The sequence below is a fragment of the Trifolium pratense genome, linkage group LG3, assembly GCF_020283565.1.
Source record: "Trifolium pratense cultivar HEN17-A07 linkage group LG3, ARS_RC_1.1, whole genome shotgun sequence".
NCBI classification, from domain to species: Eukaryota; Viridiplantae; Streptophyta; class Magnoliopsida; order Fabales; family Fabaceae; genus Trifolium; species Trifolium pratense.
Window position 1 is genome coordinate 18,803,078 of NC_060061.1, and position 20,297 is coordinate 18,823,374.

General features: G+C 30.7%; 1 protein-coding gene, 1 long non-coding RNA gene and 2 other non-coding genes across 4 annotated transcripts; 3 read left to right on the plus strand and 1 right to left on the minus strand.

The window, feature by feature from the left end:
- Nucleotides 1-1,661: 1,661 nt before the first annotated feature.
- Nucleotides 1,662-2,105, plus strand: LOC123918540. Its single transcript, XR_006812839.1, has 2 exons — nt 1,662-1,780; nt 1,883-2,105. It is a non-coding gene; the product is annotated as an uncharacterized LOC123918540 (long non-coding RNA).
- Nucleotides 2,106-9,468: 7,363 nt separating this feature from the next.
- LOC123918541 (probable histone H2B.1) lies at nt 9,469-14,448 on the plus strand. Its single transcript, XM_045970616.1, has 2 exons — nt 9,469-10,007; nt 13,849-14,448. The coding sequence occupies exons 1-2, from the start codon at nt 9,566-9,568 to the stop codon at nt 14,283-14,285; spliced, it is 879 nt and encodes a 292-aa protein (XP_045826572.1). The 5' UTR covers nt 9,469-9,565; the 3' UTR covers nt 14,286-14,448.
- Nucleotides 14,449-15,490: 1,042 nt separating this feature from the next.
- TRNAT-AGU lies at nt 15,491-15,564 on the plus strand. Its single transcript has one exon. It is a non-coding gene; the product is annotated as a tRNA-Thr (tRNA).
- Nucleotides 15,565-20,177: 4,613 nt separating this feature from the next.
- Nucleotides 20,178-20,251, minus strand: TRNAV-AAC. Its single transcript has one exon. It is a non-coding gene; the product is annotated as a tRNA-Val (tRNA).
- Between the last annotated feature and the right edge of the window lie 46 nt (nt 20,252-20,297).

Below are 20,297 nucleotides of genomic sequence, written 5' to 3' on the forward strand. Positions count from 1 at the left end.
TTAAATAAATCTAACTTTAAAAAACATTTTTTTCAATTGTAATTAACAAAGTATAACTTCTAAAAATATCGGCGTAACGTTACGACCCGTGCGATAGCACGGGTCTATTACTAGTATATATATATATATATATATATATATATATATATATATATATATATATATATATATATATATATATATATATATATTCACATAATGAGAAAGACAATCATTCCAATTATCTTACATAGTACTTCACAAGGCAACCATTAAAAATTCTTTATACGCTATGTTTAGGGTGTCATACATTTTAGATTACATTTATCACCATCTGTCATGACAAAGCTTACTTCACACCTGACTAAGGTGTTTTTCTATGCGTCAATCTCATCTCTTGGTCTTCCAAGAGACAGCCCACTGTCTCTCCCTCGTTCTATTGTTGAAGCAGAGTATAAGGGTGTTGCTAATGTTCTCTTTGAGTCGTGTTGGATTCACAATTTTCTTTCGGAGCTCCATTTTTCAATTCCTCGACCCACCTTGGGGTATGTTAGTGTCGTCTACTTATCTTGCAATCTTGTACAACATCGGTATACCAAGCATATTGAGATGGACATTCATTTTGTTCGAGAAAGGTAGCTTGGTCAGGCACGCGTTCTTCATGGTACCTCTCGAAATCGGATTGTAGACATCTTCACCAAAGGACTTCCTTGCATTATCTTTGATGATTTTCGGACCAGTCAAAACGTTTGTGAACCCATCCTTTGCATGATTGTACAACTCTAGAGGCAAAGGAATTTCTTGCATTCTCTTTTATGACTTTTGTGATAGAATATAAGATTTTGTGATAATAATTTTCTTGTAATTAGGCTGTATATTAATTACATAGTTGACCAAACATTATATATATATATATATATATATATATATATATATATATATATATATATATATATATATATATATATAGATAATGAGAAAGACAATAATTTCAATCATGTTGCATAAACAAGTAAACAATACAATACACTTGTGCTCTTCTCACACATTCATGGATTCCTCCATTCGCTACTCTTCCTTTTTTCACCACCTTTTATTGACCTCCAACACCACTAACAATGGCGGTGAAGCATTTTCTCTGTCAACACTCGCAACAAATCTTTCACCACAACAACACAAATCTCATTTTATTATTGTCAATTACAATATAAGAAATTCATAGTACCTGGTAAAGACCAAGCTGCCCATGCTTAATAAACTGCCACCTGTCCAAAACAGGGGTATTTGGTGTCCAAAAAAATTGAAACTGAACTAAGTGTTGAGGTAACTAAGCCATATAGTGGAGTAACTAAGCCATTTTCCTGTTTTGTGAGATAAAAGGTAACCAATTGTCCAAGCCAACCAAGCCATTGTTTAATTTTAACTGATCCAATTGATACTCAATGTCAAATTTTATGTCACATCACACCTTTCCAACTACTTGCTTTTAGAAAGAAAAAAACATGTGACAACAAAAAGTTGTCAAAACTATTGGGGGAAAATTCTCAAATTTCAAATTTCAAATTTCAAATTTCAAATTAAACAAATATATATATCACTCAATACTCTCTCATCATTCTCTCCTTTACCTTTTAACTCTTCAATCTGATATTTTTTTCATTTATCATATTTTGTGATCTTCTCAATTTACTAATATTGGTTTCCTATTCTTTTTTTTTTCTTTTTGCAGAATAGTTGTTCTAATGTTACAAGAATAAAAAAAAATAAAGTAAGCAATGAAATTCATTTCTTCTTTACAAAGGTATGGAGATGATGAAACTCATTTTATTAATTTTTATTTTCTTCCTTTTTATTTCTATGATTTATATCATATTTATTTCTTACTTTTGTTTTTATTTTTCAGATCTATAAAAAGCATAGGAAAACTCAACATTAATCTAAAACGTTGTGAAAGAGAAGATAATGAAAATAAAAAAGATGAAGGTTCCACTAAATGAAAGTGAAGAAAATGAAGGGTTCCAAGAAAGAAGAGAAACGCCAGAAATTAGATTAGTGAGCAAAACAAAAACAATATCATTTTTGATCTATTCTTTCTCCATATTTTTATTCTACAATGATCTTTGCTCTATTTTATTTTTTTTTTGTTTTCAACTCATACTTTATTGGTATAACAATAGTCTCTTTCTTTCTACTACTTATTTTAACATAACTTGTCTTTTCTTCTTCATTAAAAATAATTGGTATAACAATTGTTAAAAATGGATAAAAGCAAATTAAACAAGATGAAGTTCTACTTTGAATAAAGTTTGATTTTTTTGGTTACGGTTGTTGATCCATATGAATAAACGTTTTGTTTTCACTATATTTTGAAGGTTTAAGATTAAAGAAAACTTTTTTAATAGTTTAAATTTTTTTGTATTGTTGTATAAATTCTTCAAAACTTTTTTTAATAATGAATTAAAAATTTTGAGACACTGATTTGTTTTGTAGGTCTCAAGGAGTATAAAGATTGAAAGTGCAAAATGAGAAAGAGATGATGAGGGATATGCACGTGAATGAAGACAGTGGCTTGAGATCTAGAAAAATTGTTTTAACTTCAGATGTAGAAGAAAAAAAATTCTGTAACAAAAAAAATCAACTCTTTCTCATTCATGAACATTTTATAAGTTTTGATTATTTAACTTTTATTTATATAGAAAAAGAAAGAAGATGCAACATAAGAAAGATATTAAAAAAAATTATATCAACTTATTTAGATAAGCAAAGAACTAAAATAAAAACTAAATTACTACACAGGTAAGGTAAGAAAATAACAGAAACATCTGAAGGTAACTAAAAAATAAATACATTATTTTTCCTATAAATTTCACAGATCCAAACAAATAAATAACAAAAAAAAATTATATAATTATAGTAGTGAAATCATGGGAAATATATTCAAAAGATTGCATGACTTCTACAAACAGAGGACATAAAAACAATTTACAAAGATAAAACAAAAAAATCAAACCAGATATGATTTTTTCCCCTTTTGTTGTCTTTGATCTTGCTGTTCTTGGATGTAAAAGAAAAGTGGAGAAGATGAAGTCCCATAATGTTTTCGGTAGGATGGAAGAGAAGACAACAACACCAAACGTGTTTTTTGGGCACGGTGATAATGTTTACCAGCACGGTGGCCACCGACGAAGGTGTTCCGATCTTAAATTTTCTTTGTGGATTTTGTAAAGGAGGTGAATGAGATTCTTTATATGGCGATGGTATTTCAAAAAATTGTCTATAGAGGTCAAGATCTAGGTGAGAAAGTGGCAATTAAGATTTAAAAAACAAATATGTGCAAGGGGTGAAGAAATAGAACATATTGGAAGAAGAAGATGAGATGTTGATGAAGGAGATCTTATCATAATGAAGGAAGATGTTGAAAAAAAACAAAAGAAAAAAAAAACAAAGAGGAAGGAATTGAGCGGCGGTTGAATGAATGGAAGAGGAAGAGAAAATGTAGGGTTTGGGATAATAATAATAATAATAATAATAATAATAATAATAATTTGAGTTTGGGTCATGATTTATGGGCTTGGGCTGCAATATGATATCTTCTTATGAAATAATAGACTTTACTCTAATTATTTATTTATTTTTTTTTGACAATTTTACTCTAATTATAATTTTTTACAAAATTATTTTCATTAATTAATAAGTAAAAATATATTTTTACTTAAATATACTGCTGATTGCTTCAAAAAATAATATATTACAAATTTAAAAAATAAAATAAGGGAAAATTTTACTTAAATATCAATTAAACTATCATATATATACTAAATAAATCATACATGGAACAAATTATGCTACTGATTCATAGAACTTATGACAATCTCAGCTACTGATTCATGAAACTCATGACAATCTCAAAATAACTATTATAATAAATCATACATGAGACAAATTATGTTACTGATTTATAGAACTCAAGACAATCTCAAAATAACTATCATATATACTAATGGAACTCATGACAATCTCAAAATAACTATTATATGTACTAAATAAATCATACATGAGACAAATTATGCTACTGATTTATAGAACTCATGACAATCTCAAAATAACTATCATATATACTAAATAAATCATACATGAGACAAATTATGCTACTTTTATAGAACTCATAACAATCTCAAAATAACAATCATAGATTCATATATATATATATATATATATATATATATATATATATATATATATACTAAATAAATCATTTATGGGACAAATTATGCTACTGATTCATGGAACTCATGACAATCTCAAAATAACTATCATATATACTAAATAAATCATACATGAGACAAATTATGCTACTTTTATAGAACTCATAACAATCTCAAAATAACAATCATAGATTCATATATATATATATATATATATATATATATATATATATATATATATATATTTATGGGACAAATTATGCTACTGATTCATAGAATTCATGACAATCTCAAAATAATAATCATATATATTAAATAAATCATACATGAGACAAATTATGCTACTGATTCATGGAACTCATGACAATCTCAAAATAACTATCATATATACTAAATAAATCATACATGAGACAAATTATGCTACTGATTCATGGAACTCATGACAATCTCAAAGTAACTATCATATATACTAAATAAATCATACATGAGACAAATTATGCTACTCTTATAGAACTCATAACAATCTTAAAATAACAATCATATATATATATATATATATATATATATATATATATATATATATATATATAAATCATTCATGGGACAAATTATGCTACTGATTCATAGAATTCATGAAAATCTCAAAATAATAATCATATATACTAAATATATCATACATGGGACAAATTATGCTACCGATTCATGGAACTCATGACAATCTCAAAATAACTACCATATATACTAAATAAATCATACATGAGACAAATTATGCTACTGATTCATAGAGCTCTTATCAATCTCAAAATGATAATCATATATACTAAATAAATCATACGTGAGACAAATTATGTTACTGATTCATGAAACTCATGACAATCTCAAAGTAACTATCACATATATTAAATAAATCATACATGGACAAATTATGCTACTGATTCATATAACTCATAACAATCTCAAAATAACATTCATATATATACTAAATAAATCATACATGGGACAAATTATGCTACTGATTCATATAACTCATGACAATATCAAAATAATAATCATATATACTAAATAAATCATACATGGGCCAAATTATGCTACTGATTCATGGAACTCATGACAATCTCAAAATAACTATCATATATACTAAATAAATCATACATAGGACAAATTATGCTACTTTTATAGAACTCATAACAATCTCAAAATAACAATCATATATATATATATATATATATATATATATATATATATACAATAAATAAATCATTTATGGAACAAATTATGCTACTGATTCATAGAATTAATGACAATCTCAAAATAATAATCATATATATTAAATAAATCATACGTGAGACAAATTATGCTACTGATTCATGGAACTCATGACAATCTCAAAATAACTATCATATATGCTACTGATTCATAGAACTCATAACAATCTCAAAATAATAATGATATATACTAAATAAATCATGCATGAGACAAATTATGCTACTGATTCATGGAACTCATGACAATCTCAAAGTAACTATCATATATACTAAATAAATCATACATGAGACAAATTATGCTACTCTTATAGAACTCATAACAATCTTAAAATAACAATTATATATATATATATAAATCATTCATGGGACAAATTATGTTATTGATTCATAGAATTCATGAAAATCTCAAAATAATAATCATATATACTAAATATATCATACATGGGACAAATTATGCTACTGATTCATGGAACTCATGACAATCTCAAAATAACTATCATATATACTAAATAAATCATACCTGAGACAAATTATGCTACTGATTCATAGAGCTCTTATCAATATCAAAATAATAATCATATATACTAAATAAATCATATATGAGACAAATTATTCTACTGATTCATGAAACTCATGACAATCTCAAAGTAACTATCACATATACTAAATAAATCATACATGGACAAATTATGCTACTGATTCATATAACTCATAACAATCTCAAAATAACAATCATATATATACTAAATAAATCATACATGGGAAAAATTACTATTAATGTTAATCATTTTTGAAATAATCATACTACTTAATATATTAATGAATATAGAATTTGATTACTTTTGGAATGTGGACTTAGCAAAGTGTAACTTAAAAATGTGGACTTAGCAAAGTGTAACTTAAAAAAAAAATATGTGTAACGTTACGACCCGTGCGATAGCACGGGTCTATTACTAGTTTCTGATATGATTGATGTTTGCTTTGTCATTGGATTGTTGTTTCCGGGTTTTAAAAAAAATAGCGGAAAGGGGGAAAGAAGAACCTAGGATTTGTTGTTGGGTTGAACAAAAATTTGTCATTATATTTTTTTCTGGTATGATTAAGTTCGATGTTTGTATAAGTGGTAAAAAATAATTTAAATATTTGTTATAAATTGGTCCTTTTAGTTTTTTAAGTATTAAATTTGTCATTCTAGTTTTTATGTGTATCGAAATGGTTATTTAATATTGTAACAGATTATAGCGTTACTCTTTTAGTGACTTTGAGTTACAAAATGTTTATGTGATTGTTACCTTTCAACAATTATTCTTGCTAATAATATCATTTGATCATGTAGATTGCTACCAACATCGTCAGGCATCATACCACTACAATACCACTTGAAAAAGCATAAATGATTAGTCTGCGAGTGAAATGCCAAATACCTATAAATTGACAAAAATCTTCAAATACCCTCCTTAATTTGTAAGGCGTTTATCAAATACCATATGCTTTGTTTACTCCGTATGTTGTGATGACATGATCATTAACTGCATACGTGCACCTATTCAACATAAGAGATAAAAAAGTTATCATATTTGTTGAATTCACAAATGTTGTTCAATTTAATGATTGATTTTTGAATATTTTACAAGGTTGTTGTTAAGGTTATTGTTGTTGTTGTTGTTGGTTCAACTGTTCTCCATCTCTTTATGTCTCTCTCTAACTCTTTCCCTCTCCTTTTCCCTTTCCCTCTATACGAGTTATTAACCGATGATTTGTCATATACATCAACATGTATAATCAAGTTTTCCAAAACATTACAACACTTCAAATACAACTTTTCCAACCACCACCCCCATCACATTCTACCATGGTAACAAAAATCGAAAACCGAACCTCTGTCTTATCCAAAAGACACCAGAAACTGCTCAGCCAGAGAATCGGAATTCGAACCGGAAAACCAGATGAAAACCGGAAAAAACTGTGAAACCGGCAGTTATTTGGTTTAGAATATTGGACCGCGTTTTTCTCGTTTTACCGTAGCAAATACTTGTCGATATGATATTTCATAGCAAGCAAGCAGCGTTGTTGATAAGCAGAAGAAGAGTGAGACAGAAATGAAATGGAAAAAGAAGGAAAAAAAAAGGGTAAGGAAGAGAATAAGGAAAGTTTAATTAAAAATATATATTATCACGCAAAGTACAAGTCATGAGACTTAATTTTTTTTATATATAGTCATCGGACCTTTGTTTAGTTAAAAAGAAATTGAGTTAGATATTTTATGTTATTTAATAGTATTAAATTATTACTCAATTGTCAAAATAAAAATAAAAATTATTACTCCAATATTGCATAATTTTTTTTTTGTTTTGGTTGATATCTATTATTTTTTTTGTTTATTATTATTTAAAAGTATACATAAAATATATATAATTAAAAGTGGCCCGACCTCAGTTGAATCCCGGTCCGACTTTAAACCTCAAACCCTTAAGCATGCCGGTTTAACGATCGGTCCGGTTTTGATTACTTTGCATTCTACCCATAACTGCCATCATTTTTTTTTTGGTATTCATGAGGGCTTAAAGTCCGAAAAATAATTACAAAGAGATCAGTCTAGGGGTAGTAGTAATCCCCAAATTATCTTATAACATAAAACTACTAAGGGAAGACAGACAAACATCAAAATAAACAATATCAGGCCCAAGTCCTCAACTAGCATTAGCTAAGGCGTAGACATAAATATTAGTTTCTTTATATGAATGAGAAATTTCAATGTCCCAATCCATATCCAATAGCTTCCATATTCGGTGCTCTACTATTCCCCTATCAAACTATGTAAATTTCTACCCATGAGCACTTGCACAATATATGTTGAATCAATGTTCAATTCCACCTTCTTAAAACCCAACACTCCAACACATTGCAAGCCCTCAAGAACTTCCCATAGTTCTGCCACGAACACATTACATCGACCGATATTCTTCACATAGCCTCGAATCCACTCACCTTGACTACCCCTTGTCACTTCCCCACAGCCCGCGAGTTGATCCGATTTGCATGCCCCATCAATATGGAGCTTGATAAAGCCTTGTTTAGGAGCATTCCACCGGATCATATTAACCCGCTGGATTCTCTCTGCCATCACACCATTCAAACGCGACGCATCCCTATATTCTTTAACCGGCCTTCTGCATGGTAACCTGCACGATTGTATGGACGAGCAAAATTCGCTTCAAACAACTCTTTATTCCTCTAACTGCACGCTGTTGCACAAAACTCGCACCAACCTCCCACCCCACATGATACAAAAGTCTATTATATTTATTACCAAATAACTCACATTCCAGCCACATGTCTTAAAAAAAGAGAGCGTTTTTCCCCATTATCCACCTTACGAATAATGTTATTCCCAAACAAGTGACATATACTAACCCGACCCTTTCACCAACCCCACCCCACACAAATCTTTCCACTATACATTTTCCCCCCTCCTCAACTATAGAGACACAAATTACTTGTTGTAACTGCGTTAACGCAGCTACAACAACAACAACCGTCTGATTTAAATGAACAGTCATGATCATTTTGATGCAAATGTATCTTAACCGTTCGATGTGAAATAAATGGACATGAATCATTACTGCATATTAATGCGTGGTTTATTTATTGCAGCAAATCCTAGTCCCAACTCCACCTTCTAAAAAAAAAATCACTATGATTAAAAAACTCACAAAATTAAAATCACTCTTTTTTGCGTAAAAAATTAAAATCGAACTGCGAAAACAAATGAAATAAAAGTGGAAAGTAATTAGATATTTCCCGTCAAAGAAAGAAAAAGAAAAAGTTATTTTGATCCATCGCCAAAAGCGTACTCATCACGTTGATTCAAAGCAAAATCTCCACCGTCTATTGTCATCTCGCTTTGGGAATATAATGTAACGGCTAAACACGTTCCACGTCATCGATCCACGGCAAAGCCCATTATCCAATAGAATCGCGAGAACCTTCTTATATATAAATAAATCAACGCAAGCATTCATAATTCACCAACTACTTTCAAGTTTCAACTCTGCATCTAATTTCATTCCCAATTCGAAACCCTAACATTTTCTAAATTCCCAAAACTCCGATTCAATGGCACCAAAGGGAGAGAAGAAGCCAGCGGAGAAGAAACCCGCAGAGGAGAAGAAGTCGACCGTAGCAGAGAAGGCTCCCGCTGAGAAGAAGCCAAAGGCAGGAAAGAAGCTGCCAAAGGACGGTGGTTCAGCCGCAGCAGGAGAGAAGAAGAAGAAGAGAAATAAGAAGAGCGTAGAAACATACAAGATCTACATCTTCAAAGTTCTGAAACAAGTTCACCCTGACATTGGTATCTCAAGCAAAGCCATGGGTATAATGAACAGTTTCATAAATGATATATTCGAGAAACTCGCACAAGAATCATCAAGACTTGCAAGGTACAACAAGAAGCCAACAATCACTTCTAGGGAAATTCAGACTGCTGTTAGACTTGTTCTTCCCGGTGAATTGGCTAAGCATGCTGTTTCTGAGGGTACCAAAGCTGTTACTAAGTTCACAAGTTCTTAGACTGATATGATTTCGTTGTTGTTTATTGGTTTCTTTGTTTTCTGAATCTGATTTTAGTTATTATTAGATTATATATTTCAACTAGTAGCTTTTCCCGTGTTTAAAGATGTAACTGAATTAATTGGATCTTGTGGATCCTTTTTGTGTATTAAAACGGTGGAATTTATCATATATGATCTCTTGTGTTTTCATGGTATATTTGAAAAGGTCTCCTTGAATAAATGATTGAAAATACATAAAAATATCTCTCAATAGGGAGACCAGAGAATTCAAGCTCAAATGAATTTATTTGAGAATTAGTAATAGGTCTTTAAAATGGAAAATTTGTAATTGGATCTAAGTATAGTCTTTGTTTAAATCTGTTTTTATGGGGGACGGAGATGCTAGAAAGTAGAAAGATTTGTTGAATTAAACTAGATCACGTGTGCTTATAAAAAGACAAGGTTGGATTAGGAGTGTGGCATTTGAAATCTTTCAATTTAATTGTATTAGGTAAATGATGTTGGAAGTTAAAATCGTATAAGCTAGTAATAAGCGAGGGTTATGTTATGGTTGAAGATTTCGTGTTCACAAGTTTGTCTAGAGTTTAGATTGCAGTGGGTGGTGTTTAAGCAGGTTGAAGGGGCTTTGCTTGGAGTGGTGTTTGAGAATTGAGAGATAGGTTCCTCAAATTGGCATAACTGATTAAATTTGTAGACTATATTTGGTTAAAAAAAAAACTAAGTTTACTTGATTCAGTTACATGAACTTAAAGTAATCTCACTTTACATTGTTTACTTTAAGGTTCTTTAAGTTCAATTAAATTGCATAACTGAGTTTACTTGGAGTGGTGTGTGGGTGGGGGGGTGCATGTAAGTTGGTAGACTTAGTTTATATCGGATGGTTTATACTGATGACTTGCTTGATGATGGGAAAATAGGATGTGGGGGTGTGTTGAGATGTAGTGATGGTGAATGGTTGGATTTATTTTTTATTTATTGGTTTAGGAAATGCTTATCTAGCGGAGCTGTGGGTAGTTTTTGAATGTTTCAAACTTACTAGAAGTTTGAATTTTAGAACAGTGGAACTAAATGTTGATTCTATAGTTGTATTGTAGTCCAAGTTATTTCTCACAATGAGGGATTGCTGGAAGTGCTCTGGTGCAAAAAATTAGACAGATTTTGGCCCTTGACTGAGAGGTTGTGGTGCATCACTCGATTCACTCCTACCGTGAGTCAAACCAATGTTTGGATGTCTTTGCTAAAATTGGGTGTGATTTGGGTTATGGTTGTGTTGTTTATGATTAATGATAGTTGTCCTAAGTCCTAACCAGTTAAGTAGCTTGCTACTATTGGACATAATGGGGATAACTACCTCTAGATTAGTTTCTATATAATCGTTCTTTTTTCTTTGTACTTAAGCCCTCTTTTTAATTAAAAAAACTAATCTCTCCTAAACTATAAGACTGTTTCTTTCCTGTTGGAAATGGTATGCCAACTTCATTTTCTAAAATATGTATGAACTTGAGAGAATATACAGTAGAATTTTAATTAATTTCAACTTTTTTTTTAGATATTGATATATGGTTTTTAAACTTTTTTTTGACACCTATTGATAGTAGATATTTTGCTTGTAAAATATATTTAATTTATTTTAAATTAAAATAAAAAGGGTAAAAATGAATTTTATTTAAAATAATAAAAGTAAAAACGCAAGAAAAAATGATATGTTATAAATTCACACACTATTTGAAACGTGTAAAATATAAATCATAAGTTAATAAAATAAGTTATAAGTTTGTGATAAAAAGATAAGGGTCAGGCTAATATTTGAAACACAAGTTTTGATACTTTTAAGGTCAATATACACACATTTAAAGACAAATTTTTCTTATAAATATGCTTAACTAGTGTTTTGAAGATACTATTTAGCATTTTCTAAAAGACAATTATCAAACAATTCGTTTTTTTGTCATTAGAGTTTATAAGTTATATAAGCTCGAAATTTGAATTGTAAAACATAACTTAGGTATTAACGGATACTAGTATAACTTACCCGTGCAAATGCACGGGTTAATGTTCAATGAAAAATATAGATATTTCACATGAAAAATATGGATTATTAAATTTTAAATATTTTGTGGGTTTTTTAATTATTTGTAAAATTAATTTTATATTTAATGTAATAATTTATTTAAATATGATAAATGATCCAAATTTTGGAGATTTTAAGGAGAAATGGTAGAACGGAGAGTGATACTCCACTCCCCGTTCCCAACCCACATGTTCGTATATTTGTTCTTTTATTTTCATAAAAAAAGGTCATTAAGCAAAAACTAATCTAACAGTTAATATATATTAGTTCTTAATCGTCATCTCTCTCCTTTAGACATTTGTTTTCTTCTGAAGTATTTTAGCCCATGTTCCCGTGTGAAAAAATTTCACATTTGTGTAATGAACAGTAGAATTATTTGTCATTTGCTTGACACAAAAAAAATTTATATCATTTTTTTTATGCATATCTCATTTGTTAATGGTGCAAATTTTAAAAAATTTATCTATTTGTTTATCTTACAGTGATGTTTGGAAAATAAAAACAAAGTAATACATGATATTATTACTTTTAATTATTTCTTTTTTTATATATAAAATCATTGTTACTTTCCTTACTTTCAATTGATATTTATCGTATTTTTTATATAATAAAATCTACAAATGTATGTTCCACTCCGTGTAAGTTATTTTTTGCTTAATACCCCCTATTGTAATATTATGTTTGGTATAAATCACTATGTAACTTTTTTTTATTAATAAAATTAATAAAATAATAAAATAAAATAGAAAAATAATCTATGAAGTCAATTACTTCATTCCTTTTATATTTCAGACAATCACACCATTTTCTCTGTTCGATAAGTATGAAGTTTGAGAATAACTTTTTTTATGAACAATTAAATTACTATTTTTATTGATTTTTATATTCCTCTTAAGGTGAGTATTTTTTTTCAGAGATTCTTAAGCCTTCAATTTTGTTTTGAAACATATTAAGCCTTCAATTTCTCAGTTCCACATTTGTCCAATTCGTTCTATATAATTTTTTTTGATAAGCAATTCGTTCTATAGTATAGTTCTTCGAGGAGTTTCTATTATTTAATCAGTATATTTGTTAAATATCACATGAAAAAATAGACAAACAAAAAAATAATGAGTAAAAAAAAGAGTACAACATTTATTAATAATAGTAAAAAAAAAATATTTATAAGCATGATTTACACCAATAAAAAATAATATGAACAAAAAGTGTTTTTTAATAAGTAAACATAATTAAAAAAAATGACAATAAAATATAAAAAAATATAAATAAATACTTAAAACTCTAACATAAGTTGATAACACCTGATCCTAATTTGAATAACGAATATACATGCTTACGATTCTAGCCCTTTAGTAATGACTATCCCACCGCAAAAACAAAAAAAAAAAAATCGCAAAATTAAATTTCAAAACCAAACCGCGAAAACAACTGTGAAATTAAAAGTGGAATTTCCATTTGAGCGCGCAATGAAAGTAGGGATATATCCCACCCACCGTTACTGCTTACGTTGAATAAAAGCAAAATCTCCACCGTCTATTGTCATGTCCCTTTAGTAATGTAACGTAACGGCTAAACAAGTTCCACGTCATCGATCCGCGGCAACGCTTATTATCCAATAGAAACGCGAGAACCTTCTTATATATAATAAATCAACGCATATTTCTTCACTCAACCACTTTCACTTCATCTTATTTCATTCCCAATTCGAAACCCTAACATTTTCCAAATTCCCAAATTCTCCGATTCAATGGCACCAAAGGGAGAGAAGAAGCCAGCGGAGAAGAAACCCGCAGAGGAGAAGAAGTCCACCGTAGCAGAGAAGGCTCCCGCTGAGAAGAAGCCAAAGGCTGGAAAGAAGCTGCCAAAGGACGGTGGTTCAGCGGCAGCAGGAGAGAAGAAGAAGAAGAGAAACAAGAAGAGCGTAGAAACATACAAGATCTACATCTTCAAAGTTCTGAAACAAGTTCACCCTGACATTGGTATCTCAAGTAAAGCAATGGGAATAATGAACAGTTTCATAAATGATATATTTGAGAAACTCGCACAAGAATCATCAAGACTTGCAAGGTACAACAAGAAGCCAACAATCACTTCTAGGGAAATTCAAACTGCTGTTAGACTTGTTCTTCCCGGTGAATTGGCTAAGCATGCTGTTTCTGAAGGAACCAAAGCTGTTACCAAGTTCACAAGTTCTTAGACTATTTCTTGAAGTGTTGTTATTGGGTTACTATATCTGTTTAGGCGCAATTAGGCTTCTTTGTTTTTAGATTTATTAATTTTCTAAGTTGTAATGACCTAATTGGATTTGTTGATCCTTTTGTGTATGGAAGTACTTTAATCAATGATATTGGACTTCAAAATTGACCGTGTTTTAGTTTTTTGCCTTATATGTTTTATTGATTTCAATAAGTATTTAGTCTCTAATTCTAACTTGCAATTTGAAAACTCTGCAGTTACTCAATGCATATTTACAATCACCATTTAGTTTTGACGGAATCTTAGTGATTCTGTGATTTTGTTGCCACTCCAGTGTAATTTTTTTCAAAACCACTGACGGTGTAACGTTGTCATTTTCAACTTTCGTGGGATCAACTCTGCATCTGTTATGGTTATCGTTTCATCGGCTTGTAAACTCGTGCTTTGCAGCCAAGAAGCTTGGAAATGAAATTTGTTGGGACTGACGTTGGACGTGAATGAGATAAAGAAATCCAATCATTTCAAAAGGAATGGAATCACTCGACACCAAATTGTGACCTTCTAATCTCATTTAATCTATCATCACGCGAACCTCTAACACTCCCCTTTTGGATCTCACATTCTAGTGCTTCTCTTCACACATGACAACAGCTCGTCTTTATCTTCCCTGCCTGAATGGAGAAGATGAAACAAATACTGCCATTGCTCGCGCATTACAGTAACACTATCACGTAAATTGGAGACATAAATTGCATTACTGAAGTGTTGCGAATGACTCATCTTGATAATATACATGTGTTTATGTTGTTATCCTTTCATTGCGCAAATAAAGATAGTCATTATGATACTACTAACTACTAAGTTAGGAGTATGACTGTATTTGTTGATGGACTGACTGTTTTTATGTTATTCTTTTGTTCTATATTTATTGTCAACCATATCTGCTCATGTGTTTTGTTTCATATTATCCTTTCTATGTAACAATTAGTTCAGTCATCATCATTACCATTTTGCAATTTGGTGATACAAAATCACATGGCAATAGCATGAGTCTTCTATGTATCAGTGTCTGTTGCAGTTCAGTGAAATTTATGCAAGTTTGGAACTAAAAAAATAGAATTGGAATTTTCCTTACCTCATTTCATTTTGTCAACTTTGTCATTTATTGTTCTGTAATTATAAGACTTTGCAACTTTCTAACATGAAGCTTTCATAGCTCAGTTGGTTAGAGCACCCGTTTAGTAAGCGGGAGGTCTTGAGTTCAACTCTCAATGAAAGCAATTTTTTTTCCATTTGTATTTGACACTTTTGGCATCCTCGTACCAGAGGTTATGAATAGCCTTTCACTCATAAATTACCTTATATTTCTTACTATATATGCGAGAAAGAAGTATCTTATCTTAAAAAATTCTAAATTTTTATCGAAGATATTATGTAAATGTACTTTGGATTGTATTAAAAAGGGGGGAAATGGGTGCATCTGTTCCATTTTGGTGGTATTCAGCTGCTTTGTTTCTAGATCTTGAAGATAAAATAGTTTTTGATAATTTGTTTGAAACGTTTTTTATAATTATTTTGTCTAACCAATTAACAACAATCTCCCCTTATGAATGTAAAGTTTTTTCTCCTAAAGCTTAATATGGAATAAGACTATGTTTATATCTTCCATTTTCAGCTAATTGACATTTAGTACCACATTTCAAAGCAATTATTTGATTCTCACTACTTAGTGCATATGACAGGTATGCTTCTTGTTTTTATCAAGGTTAGTATCTCCCTTATATCTCAGTGTCGGATGTTCTTCTTTTGTTCACCTAACATGGTTTTGGTAGGACTTGTCAAAGTTAAATAGAAATTCAGCAACAATAAAATAAAATTGGATATTAAGCATAATCCTTGTTTAATTATTTATTTATTTGTTTTTACAGGAGAGAAACTCCTTTTTTAAATCTGTTTCTATGGTGGGAGGGAGAGGCTAGAAAGAATTAGAATAAACTAGAAACGCTGTGCTTATAAAAAAAAGACTTGGATCACCTCCGGATATAATATTGCAGCTGTGTGATTTTATGTGTGTGAGAAGAGAGAAATAAAAAATTATAAATATGTGATAATGTGAGGCAAAAAAATAATGAGAAAGATAAACACATAAAATGACAAAAGAAAGGACATTAGGAAAGACGAAAACATATAATTCAAATTAGGCCTGAGCATCGGTCGGTTTCGGTCGGGTTCGGGCCGAAAATCACTAAATCGATAAAAACCGCAACCATTTAATTTGGACCCAATTCCGACCGTCTATATCTTCGGTTTGTTCGGGTTCGGGTCATACGGGTGGCGGGTTGAACGGGTCGGTTATTACGGGTTATATCGAAACTTTGTTTACATCTAAAACTCATCCATTCTCCAAAATTTCATAATTTTCGAATAGTTTAATACCTCGTCACAATACAACAAAAGATAGACGAAGTAAATTAAAAAACAAAGAGGGTTAGATGCAGTTATACTTTCTTTCAATATGTAGATCTAAACACAATAAAATATCAAGTAGAAGAGACGTAGAAATTAAAATAGATCTAGAATATATATATTAGAATATTTTTCCCACCTTCTTCATCACCATATTATTAATTATAAGCTTTGTAAAATATAACATTTTTATCTTATATCAAAGATGGATAAAAATAACAAAGAGAAGAGTATATGAGATTGAGAGGGAGAGAAGGAAAAAAATTAATTTGCATCTAATGGTTGTTCGGTCGGTTTCGGTTATGGAGAAATTAAATTTTAGAGACCCGCACCCGCCCGTATGCAACCGTTCATGCCCGGTTTTTTCGCAATTTGTTGACCCGAGACCCGACCCGCACCCGACCGAATGCTTCAATATGTTGTCGGTTATATCGGTTTCGAGTCGGGTCTCGGGTTCATGCTCACCCCTAATTCAAATATAAAAGACAAAGATGGATGGGAGTGTGGCACTTGAAATCTTTTAATTTAATTGTACTAGCTAAATAGTGTTGGTAGTTGAAATTGTATAAGCTAATAATAGTGGGTTATGGTTGAAGATTTTCTGTTACAAGTTTGGTTTAGACTTTAGATAGCAAAGTTTGGTTTAGACTTTAGATTGCAATGGGTGGTGATTCAGTAGGTTGAAGGGGTCATTTGGTTAAAAAAGCGGATACTAGTTTATTGAATGATTGATAGATTATAGTTGACATAAAAGTTAATTAAAATGTTCGACAAAATTAGTGGTTAATTAGTTGATAGTTTTTAGACACATATTGATCTTTGGTATTTTACATTTCAAATACATTTGTTGTTTAATTTTAAATTAAAATAAAATAGAAAAGGTAAAAATGAGTTTTATTTAAAATAATGGAAGAAAAAATGGTATGTAATAAGCTCAAACACATTTGAAATAACATATGAAAAATAAATCATAAGATAATAAAAAAAGTTTGTCATGAAAAGATAATTAGTATAAGAAAAGTCTATTTTTTTTCTCATCATATATGAATTTATAAGGTTTAAGCTCAAAATTTGACATTGTCAAACATAGTATCTACATCTGATATTAATTATTTTTCACACACCTGATATATCTATAATTTTTACCTGAAGAGAAGGTTAAAGTTAAATGCCTCTGTATTTGTCATGGATCTTTTGGTAGGTCCAGTCTTTTTTTTAACAGTTAGTAAACTTAGTTTTGTCTGCTTGCTACATTTGTATTTACTACATGGAAAATGCTACTTTTAGCGAAGGATGTTATCGCGAACCCTTCACGAATACGTAGGATTGATTAATTAGCATTAGAACATTGTTATATACAGCGAAGAATAACCTTCGTGAATTTCACGAAAAAGCCTTGACCACATAATTTTTCTTTTTTGAGAACGTGGAACTACTTTTCACTTAACATCCTATACAATAAATTTAGCTTATAAATTCAGTTGAGTATTGAACTGATTTGGATGTGTGTTTTTTTTTTCTTTCCTTTTTATAATTATTTGGATGGGTTATAATCAACTTAACCGTGTCTTAAGTTTTGATCTGATAACTTAAAAGGGCAAAAGTTAATATGCATAAGGAGATGTTTATGCATGGTGCATAAGCCCAGAATTTCTCGCGCGCCCCCCAGAAATTTCTCGCGCGCGCCCCCCAGCCCCCAAAGGCTCGCTATCCCCACCCTCTTTCTGCTGATGCACACGTTTTGTTTTTATTTTTAGCCTACTAGGCCTGAAAGCCCAATTGCTACGCGCGCCCCCCAATTGCTACGCGCCCCCCCATTTTCTAGCCCCCCAATTTCTAGCGCACCCCCCAGGTTTTTTTTTTTTTAGATTTCTAGGCTTTTTTTTTTTGTCTCAGAATCGAATTTGAACGGCGATGAAGAACGTATGAATTAGACTCGAATTGGGTAGCTTGGTTTTTCTTTTTGTGATGAGGTTTTTTTTAGTGATAAAATATTTGTGTTTTTGCTGAATGGAGACAAAGTAGAGTGATTATTTTTTATTTTTTTTTATAATTGTTGAGTGATTATTGGTTAGAGAATCTTGAGATGTAAATTTGGTTCAGTAATAGTAATAATAATTAAGGAATATTATTTCAATAATACAATAAATTCAATATTAAAAACACAATATTGATTTCAATAAATACATAAAACCATTTTATAATACAAATGGTTTCACTTTTTAACTCTCTGAAACCATTTAAGCAGCATAATGGTTTCCAGGATTTTTAAAACCATAAAAACACAATATTGATTTCAATAAACACATAAAACCATTTTATAATACAAATGGTTTCACTTTTTAACTCTCTGAAACCATTTAATCAGCATAATGGTTTCCAGGATTTTTAAAACCATAAAAACACAATATTAATTTCAATAAACACATAAAACCATTTTATAATACAAATGGTTTCACTTTTTAACTCTCTGAAACCATTTAACCAGCACAATGGTTTCCAGAATAATTGTAACGAAAATTCACTGTTCATCTTCTCTTACGTGAAACAGTGAAAACGTGATCACTGTTCATCCGCGATCACTGTTCATCTTCTTCACCTTCTCTCACGAAGTCACACATTCTCTCACGAACTCCGATTCCAATTCATCTCAGAAATTGCAAAACTCCGATTCCGATTCATCTCAGAAATTGCAATTCGTTCTCGTTTTCGTTCGATTCAAGAGAATCGATTTGTAAGATTCCGATTGGAAAACGAAGATAGCGAGAGCGAAGAAGATTGAAGAGCTTGCAGCGGTTACAGCGATGATGGTTTGGCATGATTTTAGTTTAAAACTAACTACTAAAATAATTAACCATACATAATACTCTGAAATTTATCCCTAATCAATAAAATAAAATAAAATTCAATCAATCAAAATTAAAAGCGTGATAAAAAAAATCTGAGGGGTGCGCTAAAAATTGGGGGGCTAGAAAATGGGGGGGCGCGTAGCAATTGGGGGGCGCGCGTAGCAATATGGGGAGCGCGCTAGAAATTGGGGGCTAGCAGTTGGGGGGCGCGCGTAGCAATATGGGGGGCGCGCATAGCAATTATGCATGGTGCATAAGCTTGGGCTTATGCACCTTAACCGGACCCCTAACAATGCCCTTGATTTTTTTTTTCTTGAACACCAAAAATATTTTATTAACAAACTCACCATAACATAAGACACATTTTTTTTAATAAATTTATACAATATACACAGACGCAAAACTGTTTGCCGCAGTAGTCAATAATATAGTTGACATATCACATGATATGTTTTAAATAGTACTATTGTTTTGAATAATTAAAGGAACTGTAATAAAAAAAAACAAAAGGAAAATTAAACATGTTAGAAACTCGCTAGATCCTTGAAAGGAGTTAAAACGAAAAAAGACAAAACTTTTGGCTTCGCCCGGGTTCGAACCGGAGACCTTCAGTGTGTTAGACTGACGTGATAACCAACTACACCACGAAACCAACATGTAAATTCTTTTCTATAAATACTATATATACAAACTATAAA

Coding starts and splice junctions, on each gene's coding strand:
- LOC123918541 (XM_045970616.1), top strand. CDS start 9,566: ATGGCACCAAAGGGAGAGAAGAAGCCAGCGGAGAAGAAACCCGCAGAG. Junction 10,008..13,848: donor AGCTGTTACTAAGTTCACAA/GTTCTTAGACTG, acceptor TGGCACCAAAGG/GAGAGAAGAAGCCAGCGGAG.